This window comes from Papio anubis, chromosome 13 (genome assembly GCF_008728515.1).
Source record: "Papio anubis isolate 15944 chromosome 13, Panubis1.0, whole genome shotgun sequence".
NCBI lineage: Eukaryota > Metazoa > Chordata > Mammalia > Primates > Cercopithecidae > Papio > Papio anubis.
In genome coordinates, this window is record NC_044988.1 from 62,867,085 (window position 1) to 62,879,767 (window position 12,683).

A 12,683-nucleotide genomic window follows, 5' to 3' on the forward strand; every position below is an offset into this window, starting at 1 on the left:
GGCACAGAATCAGCATTGAGAGCAGGGACACGTGCATGTTTCTTCCCATCCTGGATCTTCTGTATTCAAGCAGTGGACACATTGTGCTAAATGCTGGGGTCCTATCAGAGGAAGCAAGTCCTGCCACCACCTCCTCCTGATGATGAGATGGTGAGTGATCCTGGGTTTCCTTAGGAACCAGGAACATCCCACTGTCCCTCAAAACATGTCATAAAGAAGTCACAGTACTTCTTGCCCTTTGTCTAGCTCTTGGCTCCTCTGTGGTAGGTCAGAAGGGGAATGCGGAGGTGCCATCTCCTGAGGGATAATAGCTGTCCAAAATCTATGTCCCTTCCATCTTCTCAGGGCAGCCTATTTGTCTTCCTGCTTCCCTGTCCTCTCCTCCCACCCATATAACCTACTTGATCCCTCATGTCACTGAGCACTGGGAAGCCACCTTTGCCCTATTTCTCCATTTCCAGCCCCATGCTCTTGCTCAGCCTCCATGCATTTAGAGCTTTTTCTGTGATCTCTCTTGCTGGTACAGTCTTCCAAGAGCACCTGCTGCACAGATATCATCAGCAACTTTTAACCACCTTTCCCCGCCCACCTACCACTCACACTGTCACCAACTGCTTGGGCCCTAATAAAAACCTTCCATAGTAACTTCCAGAATCCCTCTCTACCTCCTGCTTTCTAGCTTTGGCTCTGCATGCCATTCCCCCTTCCCACAGCCACACCCCCTTCCCAGCTCCTCACTCGTACCTCTGAGTCTGTGCCCATGCTCTCTTATATGTAAAAGAAACCTTTTTCTTCCCTCATCCACAGAGTCTCCTCTCATTAACAATGCCTTCTATCTACCACCAGTGTCTGTACTTTTAGCCAAAGCCAGCCCCTTGACTTGGGAATTCACTTCTATTCTGTGTCCTCTACAACAGGACATTGCTCCAGTAGCTCTTCCCTCTTTTCCTCATCAGTTTATCCTTCTCAACTGAATCTTTCCCATCAACATCCAACGTGCTATGTATCTCATATTTTTCAAAAACTCTTTCTGAATCCCATGTTCTCTTTCTGCTAGTTCCTCTTTTTTCTGCACCTCTCTGGAACAAACCTCCTTGAATACATGATTATACTTGCTATCACCAATTGCTCTCCTTCCATTGTATCTTGAATCCACTCCTGTCACACCTTCATCACTCATCTAATTCTATTTTTCTTAATGTCGCACAGGATCTCTATATTTTTAAATAGAATGCTGTTCATCTTACTTGACTAGTTGGCAACTGGTTATGCAATTGATCACTTTCTCTTTGAAATACTTTCCTCTCTTTGCTTTCAGTACACCACACTCTTCTGTTTTTCTTCCTACCTCACTGGCTACTGCTTCTTTGTTCCTCTACTTACTGGTTCCTCCTTTTATTCCCAGTTAACTTTACAGTGTCCTAGCCCAGTCTTTAGATCTCTCCATTTACACTTAGTTCCATGGTGATGTTATCCAGTTGCATGGTTTTATCTATATCTATATCTATGTCTATATCTATATCTATATCTATATCTATATCTATATCTATATCTATATCCATCTGTCTGTTATCTGCAACCAGGACCCTCCCTGAGGACCATCAGGTTTGCTTCTATGTTGAAGATAGACTGTTGGGGATATGGTGTCAGGATAAAAGGGAGACCTTATGAAGTGACTGCAGTAATGGTAGCAGTAGAGAGGGTGAGAAGTGGTCATGTTCTGGATGGATTTTTGAAGTAAAGACAACAGGATTTACTGATGGAACAGATGTGGACTGTTAGGGAAAAAAATTCAAGAATGACACTATTGTTTTTGTCCGGAATTACTGGAAAGATGGAATTGTCCTTAACTAATGTGAGAAATACCATGATTGCAGCAGATTTGGTGTGTGTAAATGGATGATGGTGGTGGATGGGCAGGGAATCAAGAGTTCATTTTTGTATAGGTTGAGGTGAAAATTTGATATCCAAATATATATGTTGATTAGGCAATTTGAACCTATGAGACTATCTACCTCATGAGATGATGAGCTTCTCTGGGGCAAGGCTTGTGTCTTGTTTGTTGTGTTTGGCATAGTACTTGGCACATAGTAAGTACTCCAATATTTTGATGGTTGAATGTGAGATGTTTTTCAAAGTAATTTTTATTGTGACCTTCTGGGATCCTCCTGACCAGCTAATTACTTCCTCCTGTGGCACAACCTCACACCTTATAGCACTCGTCACAAAGATATAACGCTTTCTCTGCCTCCCCAGCACAGAGTTGGATTCAACTAATATAAGATATTACTATGCATTAGCTACTTTCTTAGGCCCTGGGGTAATGAGGCATATTTTAACCATTCAGGCAAGTTAAGGATGAGAAACTAACTACAAGGAAAGTCAGTAAAAATAGAGGAAAGGGGTCTAACTTGAGAGTCATCCAGATTAGAACCCAGTGACTGTCTTGATGTATGAACTGAGCAAAAAAGTGAATGTATAGTGATAACATTCCCTGACTTTGGAAATCAATTTGGTGAGGTAGAGGTTTTGAATTAATTTGCATTGTCTTTGTAACAAGATAGAGTTTTGTGTCAGTTGTTGAATATATAGTTTGGAGCTCAGGGGAAAGACTGGGTCAGAAATGTGGCTTTGAGAATCACCAGTACATTAACAGTAATTGAGGTTTGGGGTATGGATGTACAATTATCCCCCTTTTCCAGATAAAGAAACTGGGGCTCAGAAATGTTAAGTAACTCGTCAAATATCCGAGCTAGAATTCTAAACTTCATTTTTCCCCACATTCCATTCTTGTGACTTTGACCTTAAAATCTGCATTCTCCCCACAGGGTCAGACATTTGTCCTAAAAGTTACAAAAACACTTGCTCAAGAATTTTGTAATATTTTCTTTGTGCTGTTTTATTGCCCTTTGTTCATGTTTATTATTTTGCCCTAAAATCATTCTTTGGTCACTTCAGCCAGAAATTTCCTTCCAGAGGGAAGGGGGTGACCCAAATCTTTTACTCATGTTTAACCTATTGAGTGGAGCAAGCACAACCTTGAGCTAGTCTGTTCTGCCTTGGCTCCTTAAGAGGTCAGGGGTTCCAGGGAGACTAGTGCCTACCTTAACCCAAGTAACTGGAGAAGGAAGGACAAGGTCCCCTTAGGTCTCCTTAGAGGGTCCAGGGAATAGGAGTATGATGGCCCTTATTAAGAGGCTTGATGTGTGGCCAGGATTACCAAAGCTGCCTTTGGTGGTGGATCACTCACCCAGTGATGGTGCTGAGATCGGGGTGGGAGGCTCAACTGAAAAGGTAGCAGGAAAGAACTCTAGGAATGTCTTGCTATGGCAAGCTACACTGAGAGACCTCCCAAAGCAGGTCTGTAGGAGGGACTTTGTTTAATCTGTGTGTGAGGGAGAATGTGAATAGGATATCATTTGGAGGGGCTTACATTTCTTAGCAGCTCCTTACAGATCTCAGCTTGCCACTCAACCTCCCTCTTGGACTTCTTCATTTCATTCCAAAGGTTTCAGAGAATTCCACATAATATTTCAATTAATAATAACTATGTATTTCCCTGAGTAGCAAAATATTGGACATTCCTAGAGGGAGGCAAAAGGGCCAGAGTCCCATCACCTCAGTTATGAGCAGCTGATCTCGTTGTTAGACTCGTGTGTGGCATTAAATTCTAGATTTGTGGTCACTTGCTGTGTTAACTTTCCAAAAGCCTTGTCTTCTTTTGACAGCCAAGGTGATTGACTTTGGTGTTTTCAGAAATGCAGTGGCACACAATGAAGAGATGTAGAAGGGTGAGCCATCCTTGGCCGGAAAAAGTGCAGGAGTCAACCCCTGCGGGAAAGGCACCAGGTAGATCCTGGGTGGGGCTTCAGTTGACTGGGTGCCCACTGTTAGTTACTGTGAAGGTAAAGTCAAAGAGCAAGGATCATGGCAAGGAGGGTGGTAGAGAAGGACTCCAGGCACAGGTGGTATAGAAACAGTAGGGCTGGGTATAAGCTGCTGGCAGTAACTTGACAGGCTCACATGTGTTTAGAAAATCTCTTATATTTGTGGTTCTTTCCCAGAAACTTCAGTGCTCAAGTCCCTGCCCTTCATCACACTAAGGGCAAGCAGAACCAAGCTCAGTGATCCCTCCCCAAAGCACTTGGGCCTTGGGTTTGCCTCCTGGCTCTAGGCTCATTTTAGCACCAAGCAAACTGTCTTTTCTCCATTCTTATGCCCTGGTCAGGCATGAGAATCAGCTTTTGTCACAGGTACTCAGACCTCCAACTACATGCCCCTGCTCCCTACCAAACCCTGGGCCTGTGGGACAAGCCCTTCTCCATTTTCTACTGTGATCTCATTCCAAGAGGCTTCCATTTCATGCAACTGAGAGGCAGTGGAGGTAGTAAACAGGCAGCAGGATTACAGCCAGCTCCAAGATGGCTTTTCTAAAAAGATCTTCCCAGTAAAAACAGGGAGAAGTCAGAGGAGAGTCTGTCATCTGGATCTGACATCTGTCATATTAGATATTGTGTTTTGATAAACACAAAAGCATCTCCTCAAGGAGGGAATACTGTGGCACTCCTCTAAAATGAACCATCTGAATGGTGGGTTGAAGCTCCTTCCCTAGACAGGAAGCTCTTTTTACCCTCCCTCACACCTTCCCTTAACACAATACAGTGGAGATAAGGAGCAGACAGGCAACGTATTGCTGAGAAATAGAGAGTGTATTTCTGGTGGCACCCTGCCCCATCAGCATATTTATGGAAACGATGATACTGGTCCTCTGGCGGGCTGCAGCAGCTGGGGAGTCTATAAACTCTTTTTCATGGCTCTGTGTGTTCTCCTTGAGCAGACCAATGTTTCTATCTGAACTGAGGGTCAGGAGCTAGGGTGGGTGCCCTCGTTGGGGGGCACAAGCCTCTCAAGGACAGTGATGAGGGCAGTGGCGGAGGTGTCCCAGGGCTGAGGCAGAGCCAGCTTGTCTGGAGTGTAGCCACGGCTTGTTGTCTAGGGACTGGGGACCATCCAAGAAGGCTGGGCCCACCAGCTTCTCAGAAGGACAAGATTGGGCCTTGGAGTACCCTGTTGGCTTCTCTGTCTTACTTCTTCCCACAGGGCTCTTGGCTGGAGCCAGGCTGTTTGCAACATTTTCTTTTCTGGTTTTGGCCACCTTCGCAGCAGCTGAGAACATGGAGTCCTCATGCCCTTTGCCTTTTGTCTTAGGGTTAATACGCTGCAGAAAAGATTTAATTTTATTTCTCAAGCTAGACTCTGGAAGGCTGGGCTTCTTTTGTGTATGGGCTGGCATCACCTGCCCATGCAAAACCTGGCCTGGCAAAGGTTGGCCCAGAAAAGGCTTACCCTGAGTTGGTTGGCTCAGGAAAGGCTGACTCTGTGAAGCCTGGGGCACCACAGTCTGGGCATTCTCAGGAATTGTCACTGGTTCAAGGATGACATTTAGCTTGGTTTGACTGTCTTGCAGGTCATTCTCAGACTCTTTCCCCCCAGGGAATCGTGGAGGTAGCTGTGGGAGCTTAAGCTGAGGGTGATGCTGGGAGCTGTGTTGACAGGGATCAGCAAGATGAAAGCTACGGCTCCATCGCCAGAAGCCTCGGGGTGTCTGGTTTGGAAGCATCCCTGCTGGCCTCTGGTCTTCAGCAGGGCATCTTTCTTCTCTGGTTGAGGAGTGCCCAAACCCCTCATCCCCTTCTCTATGGTCCCTGGCTGCTTTGGTTTCCTCTGGGTCCTCTCTCTTTCCTGCTAGCATGGGGACATGGGCTGGGTCCTTGCTCTTGTCAGGGCTTTGGGGCTCAGGGCCCCAAGGTTCCTCCGTGCTGGGCTTGTTCACACTGGCCTCCATCCGAATACAAAGCATGTGGGCCTCTGTCATGTCTCCACTGGGTTGTGAAATCCTGGAGACCCAGTGGGCAGAACCATGGGGTACTGCTTTGGAACTAGATTGCTTTTGGTTCTGCTGCACTGCCTTCAAGTCATTGGCCAGCTGTTCTTTAAGGTGAACCCATTCTGGATTAGGGGCAGGAAGAGTGTCTGGTGGGATGGGCAGTTCTTGGAGCAATGTCTCCCCTTGGTGGTTTAGACTTTCAAGAGACTTCTGTGTGGATATGTTCTCTGGTGCTGCAGCAGTTTGTTCCCTGGACTCCCTTGCCTTAATGGGAATTCCCCATTGTATCTCTAGGACCTTTTTTCTCAGGTGGAAGTTTAGTTTGGTCAAGATATGTGTCTGGAGTGAGTGGGGGCTAGCAGATTGTGTCTGGCTTTCTAGAGGCAGCGTCTCCATTGTTCCTTTTACCGGCACTACAGACTGGAATTCTTTTGCAACGTCTGTACAAGTCTCATTGTTGCCTTGAGGGCATGGCCCAAGGCTTATACACTGTTCTTCAAATGCAACCATCTGAGTCAGAGGCTCTGCTGGGATTTCCACAGGCACAGGCACCATCTCTGTGATGACAGATTGGCTAGTGACTGCCGGGGCCAGGGCCCTGGAGAGCGCCACATAATACAGAGCAGGGAGCCCTGACAGGAAGGCCAGATACTTGTGCCGTAAAGTTGTCTCCAGTTTCTCAATGGCTTCCACGGACAAGACTCGGAGCAGCTTAGGGTGTTGAGTGACAGTACCTGGTAAGACCTGTTGCTGCTGATCAAGGGCCGTTGGCATCCAGGGCATAACTTTGTGATGTAGGTCTGGGTCACTTGCTGCCTGCAGTTCCAGGACCTGGCTTTCGGGAATGCAGGGTAAAGGAGCCACTGCCAGGACCCCAGGAATTCTGCAGTCCCTGGACCTATGTACACAGGCAGGGATCTTGCCCTGGTGGATCTGTCCACATTTGGAGTCCATGTGGTTCTGCAATATTGCCTTGGCCTGGGTTAACAAGTGTGGCATGGGGATGGACACTGGGGCCACAGTGGGTGACAGCACATCACAAGCCCCGTTGGCCTCTAGGGCTACAGGCTGGGGGATGCTCACATTGGCTAGGGCTGTGCTGCTGTAGGACACAGTCTGTTGGTTAGTGGAGGTAAGGAGCAAATGGATGGACTGCTGGATCTTCTGAGGCAGGCCCCAGCGATGGTGAATCAACTGTTTCTGGATGTGGAATTCCAGCAGCTTCCGGGCATGCTCCGGGAAGAAGAGTAGCTCCCTGGTGAGCACTGAGATGGACTTCCCTGGCTGGGAAGTTGTCATGGTCTCAGGAGACTGAGCTTTGCCACAGGGCTCATGCTGCATGAGGCACTGGGTGTGCTGAGACCTCTGGAGGGCAGCTGGCCAGCCCCACTGAAGCTGGAGTTGCCTCTGTAGCAGGTGCCACTCCAAGGCTTCATACTCGGCCAGAGTCAGAAATGGGACATTGATCTGAGCTTGTTGATGGTCAGATGGAGACACCCAATTTGGGGAAAGTAGGGAAGAGCGTGGGGCTGACTGGGGTGGAGTTTTAGGAAGCAGTTGAGGGAAGGAGAGCTTGTTGAAGAGAAAAGGATCCTTCAAAGGGGGCTTGGGCACATATTCATTCTTGGGGAGGCCTTGAGATCCCATGAAAGTGGCAACCAGGGACTCACTGTGCAGAGAAGGGAGCCCACTGAATAGCTGGCTGTATTTCTGCTGGAGATCACTCCCTGAGTCATTATCTTGTCCCCCAGACAGTAGATGGGGGTCATGTAGGGCTTTAAGGGCTGGAGAGGGCAAGGCTAGAGCCATAGGGTTTGGGCTTTGCTGACAGTGGTGTCTTTGTTCTGGGTTCATAGTGGACCATTCAGAAACCCAGAAGGTCTGGATGGGCTGGCCAGCCACACATGAACACCATGTCTGGAGGGAAATGGTCTCAAATCTATGAAGAGAGACCTGAGAAATATTATTCAGGTTGAAAGAAACTGGCTGGTCATTTCCAGATTGGTAATACAATGGTGGGTTTGGCATAAGCTGCCTCAGGGACTCCTCCACACGTCTGGGGAGCCCCCACCTCTGGAAATGCATCCATTTTTTAACATGTACCTCAAGAAGCCTCAGCACTTCAGGACTGAGAAATGGCAGGTGGGCAGGGAGGACCATATGCAAGGCCATCGGATGCGTCAGGTTCAGGGTTTCTGGGTTCAGGGACAGCAAGGAGACCTGGGAATTCAAGTGATGCTGGCCTTGGTTCCCCTGGACAAAGCTGGGGTTGCTCTGCATCATCTCCTCCTGGTTCAGTGGAACCCTTGGCTCCTCAAGCCTTGAAGAAGCTGTGGTGTTTGGGCCTCGGAGCACATCTGGCACTTGAAATTCCTGCCCTAGCTGGAGGTGATCAGCCCAGTAATCTTGTATGCCATCTGCATACGTTGACTGGGCAGCTGACTGGGTTAAAGATTCCTCATCTGTTAATTGTGACAGTGTTGGGGTTACAGATGCCAGTGAAAGTTCTCTGGTGTTTCTAGAATGGAGCTCTAGACTCTGCTCAAAGGATACACTAGACACAGACAAGATCTCTAGGCAAGAAGAGACTTGTGATGGGCTCCTCGATAAAGTTGGGGAGATCTGGTCGTTCTCACCCACCAGCAATTGCTGAATCTCCAGAGCCATGGCACTGCAAATTTGGCAACAGGGATCTGTACATAGGATTCGCCGCACACTTCCCTCCGGGGGAAGCCAGCCCAGGCTGGAAAGGGAAACATGGCAAACATTAATGATGGAGTGACATCTACCTTCTTGGAAGAGTGTGGGCTAGGGTTGGCGTTGCCCTTCCCTAGTCCTGCAAGTCTAGAAGCCTATACCTCCTTCATGTCTACTCCTCTACTTTTCTTCTTAAGAAAATGGCATTTGGTAAGGTATGGTGGGCTCCGGGTTAGGGCTTGTTGGACAAGGCCTCAGAAAACTCACAGAAGGGCACGGCCCTCAGAGAAGACTGGGAGCTGAGTTCTGTGTTGGCCTTGTTGAGAAGCTGAACTAGGAGAAAGGAACCGAGCATGTGGAAGAGTCAGTTGGTTAGTTTATGGGGCATAACCAGGAATATCACAAGGCAGAACTGTCTTGCAGTCTCATTTGAGGCTAAGAAACCCAAAGCCTAGTTTTCAGTACATCTAAACTGTGGAAAATGAGGTTTATGTGGTACTTGTGCATTCTGGGGACTATGAGATATCCCTGATGATGTACCCAACATCTCCTGGGAATCAATCTTTTTCTCTAGAAATCTTAAGAGGATAAGATGATAGGCTCCTGTCTTAGGGCTATGTCAGGAACTGGACTCCCTGAATATAGAACTAAAGGAGGTAATATCATCAGGGTTCATCTTGCTCAGCTGAGTCTGCGCATGTAAGGGTGTAGCTGTAAAGAGAATACGACATGGGTGACTTCCTCATGCAAAATCCATTCTCTTGATTGGATAACGTATCTCAGAACTGAGTAGAACCCCATATAATGTCTTTTATGAATAATGTACTAGTAAAATCCTGAATTTCAGAATTACTGTGACCCTATCCCAAATCAGTATTGGGTGACTCTTTCCTCCTGAGATGATTATGCCTTTACAACCCTCTCAACTAGTGAACCAGCCTCCACTGTGTATGTCTCCCTCCCAGCCATTTTTCCATCTCCTCAGTCCTGCCCCAGGCTAAATGAAAAAATCACCACAGGCCAGGCTGGTGTTTAGAGACTGCAAACAGCAATAGATCACCTTTTCATGACAGAGAGCAGCTCTTGTGGCTTCTCAGCTTCTTCCTGAGAAAGTCTCCTAGCTGAGAAACCAGAAGACAATGTTATAGTAGACAGTGGCATGGTAGAGTTTTCAGAGTAGCTATAGGAGGTTGGAGGCCTTTGACTCTCAGCAAGAAGACACTGAGAACCCTAATTATAAATGCTTTAAGGCCTTTCTGTGCACAGTGTAATGAATCATGACTTGATGACTTGTTCTCCTGTGCCCATTTTTTTTTTGACCTTAACAACCATACTGTGAGTGAGAGAATCATCAGATGCCCATGTTATGGCAAACAAGACTGACAGATGAAGTGACTTCCACAGGTTTTAAAACTAGTAAATGACACAGCTAAGGACATCTGCACTATTTCCTCAGTTCTTTATTCCCAAAGGAATAATGTAGAGACTTTTGGAATGTTTCCGAGGTAAGATTTCCCTCCCATGGAAGTTTCAGTCTGGGGAACTGGAGCCTTCAGTGGCAGAGCACCTGGCTCTTGGTTCCAGGGGTCATAGAGGGACAGGATTCATGGGAAACACGCACAGTGGAAGGGAGTCAGAGGAGAGATTGGGACTTTACCTGTTGATGCTGCATCTCTAGCTCTTTGCCTGACTTTTTGGTGACGCTTAAAAGACAAAAACATTAGAATGTGAAGCTGGGACGCCATTTTCTTTCTCCTGTCCAAAATGAGACTTACATATATTTTCCACTCCCTTTCTGTATATCTATCTGTGTTTTATACACTCTCCTGGATTTTCTTTGCCTGTTCCACCTTTTTACCCCATTTTCCTTCTCTGCTTATTTCTGATTCACCTGGAGGCTTTTCCATATTCTATACCTCCCATCTGATTCCCAGATAAGTCCTGCTGGATGCTGAGGATGAAGCAAGAGAAAGGATGGTACAGATCAAAGAGTGTGTGGTTCTAATACCCAAAGACTTCAGTTTATAAACACCTTAAAGGGCCACCAACCAAAAAAATCTCCCATATTGTGAGGTCTTCTGAGATCCAGTGAGATAGATCCCATATCATCTAGGTCTCTATTCAAGTCAAATGGAAAGCTTCTTGGCTTTTCAATTAGAGTATGGTTCAGGGAAGACCTGGTAAGGAATTACTTTTAGGATCTGAGAAGGAAAAGACTATAAAAGTAACTAAAGGTATGGCATAAAACTTGGGGGAGAGGGGCAGTGGGGTCAATAAGGAAGGACTCTGGAGTTTAAAAGCATATTATCTGAGGCTTAATTAGTTCAGTTGGAATCATAGTGTTGCCCTACCCGGCAGCAGCTCCTTTTAGCTTCCAAGTTCAATTCATGGTGGCTCCTTTTCACTTGCCAGATGATTAGAATAATGATGAAGATGGAGCCATATGTGTATAAGGGATATCCAACATCCCACAGAACAAAAGTAGGACTCAACATGGTCTAAACCTCATTAGCATGAGATCAGCCATCCCTATATCTGGGCATTCAGAGTTCTGGTGCCTAATGACTTCCAGTGCTAGGCCTTGTCATGTCCACCTCACAGAGGATGGAACTAGGACTGCATCACAAAGCCCTCCTGTTTCATAAGGCACATGTAGTAGGGAAGCTCATGTGGTGATTCAGTCTGTAGATGAGGGTGTTTTGAGCCTGGGACTGAAGGTGCCACAGGCAGTGTCTATTTCCTAGTCCGTCTTCACTCTCCACTCCCTATACCAGCCTGATGGCTCAGCTCTCTCCTTCACAACTGTGTGGTCACCTGTCCTCAGAAAACTGAGTGCTTATGAGAAGGGGTGGTTAGGCCAGAGGAACCTCCACTAACTCTCCCACTTGTTTTGGAAATATACCTGAGAAGCACACATGAATTTAGGGAGGGTGGAGTCTGGTTATGGCTTGGAAATGGAGATCTTTGGTGTTTCAGGCAATGGGTGATTGGTAACAGAGGTGCAGGAAGGGGATCACGGCTTATGTGGTAGGGTGGTAGGGAGAGGCCAAGGTGGGGAGAGATTGTAAATGCTGCAATCTTTTGGAAGCACATTAATGTGGCTCACTTCTGGAGTTCTGTCCAAACATGGTTTTCTAGAGCTGCCTCTGTCCTTGTTACAGCATTCTGCCTGCTCAGGGAGATGAATGCCTGTAGAGATGGATTAGTAGCCATTTCTGGCTTTGGGTCACAAACTGGTTGCTGCTTATGGTCAGATCTGTTCATCTCTGGATGTATTCTGTTTGCTTGTAGGATTTTTATTGTTTGCTTGAGTTGGATTCTGGAAACTTTTAAAGCAGGGCAGATGTTTTCCACTTTTGCCTCAGGACCCATCACTCCTATACTCTGCCCATTAATTTATACATTTATGTTACCTGCTTAACCTCCATGAATATTGCAATACTTCCCTAACAGCCAATGATTTCTGAATATCTTTAGAAGGTGTTGCCTTGGTGAGAATGGTTACAGCCAAAAGCGGAGAAAAAAATTCTTGGGCTCAAAATCTTTGAACATTCATCCAGTATCCCATCCTTTACCCCACTGGCATGGTAAGCCTTCAGAAGCTGGGTGATGTCAAGGGTACAAGGACTTTGAGTCATGTTGGCTTTCTCCTCTCAAGACACTTAAAAATCTAGTTTCAAAAGACAAATTTACATGAATCAAGAGCCAATGACTTATTTCAAATAATTTGATATATTATTGAGGTTCAGGTCTCAACCTTTCAAGGGAGAGAATGCATGGAGGGGATCATTTTGGTCAGAGAGGGTTCCTGGGGAGATTAATTTTGGAGTTTTGTCTAAAAGTACAGGTTATAGGGAAAAGGACTGTTCCAGGTGGGAGAGAAAATTCCTAACAAATGCAGAACCCCAAGGAATGTGCCAGAGTTCATTTGATACTAAAAACTGCAGTCTATCTTTAGCAGAGGTGCAGATGAATGGATTGGAAAGCAATTGTGAGAAAGATTGGAGGAGCAGGGATGAGGCCTCCTTGATGGAAGGCCTTTGCATTTATTTTATTTTAGTCACTTAGATTAATTGATTTTTTAAAGTAAGCATACATA

At 46.4% G+C, this 12,683-nt stretch overlaps 1 protein-coding gene across 1 annotated transcript; it reads right to left on the bottom strand.

The window, feature by feature from the left end:
- Positions 1-4,690: 4,690 nt before the first annotated feature.
- On the bottom strand, positions 4,691-11,634 carry LOC101001258 (protein FAM205A). Its single transcript, XM_003911555.5, has 4 exons — positions 10,936-11,634; positions 10,242-10,287; positions 9,645-9,705; positions 4,691-8,630 (listed from the first exon to the last, which is right to left on the bottom strand). Exons 1-4 carry the CDS (start codon positions 11,077-11,079, stop codon positions 4,907-4,909), a joined length of 3,975 nt encoding a protein of 1,324 aa, XP_003911604.2. The 5' UTR covers positions 11,080-11,634; the 3' UTR covers positions 4,691-4,906.
- Positions 11,635-12,683: the final 1,049 nt, after the last annotated feature.

What these genes read in the sequence shown, in the direction of transcription:
- LOC101001258 (XM_003911555.5), bottom strand. Translation starts at nt 11,079, where the DNA reads ATGTTGAGTCCTACTTTTGTTCTGTGGGATGTTGGATATCCCTTATAC. An exon ending in TAGAGATGCAGCATCAACAG is followed by an intron (nt 9,706 to 10,241) that starts GTAAAGTCCCAA and finishes CTGGTTTCTCAG; the next exon opens with CTAGGAGACTTTCTCAGGAA. An exon ending in CTGCTCTCTGTCATGAAAAG is followed by an intron (nt 8,631 to 9,644) that starts GTGATCTATTGC and finishes TTCCCTTTCCAG; the next exon opens with CCTGGGCTGGCTTCCCCCGG.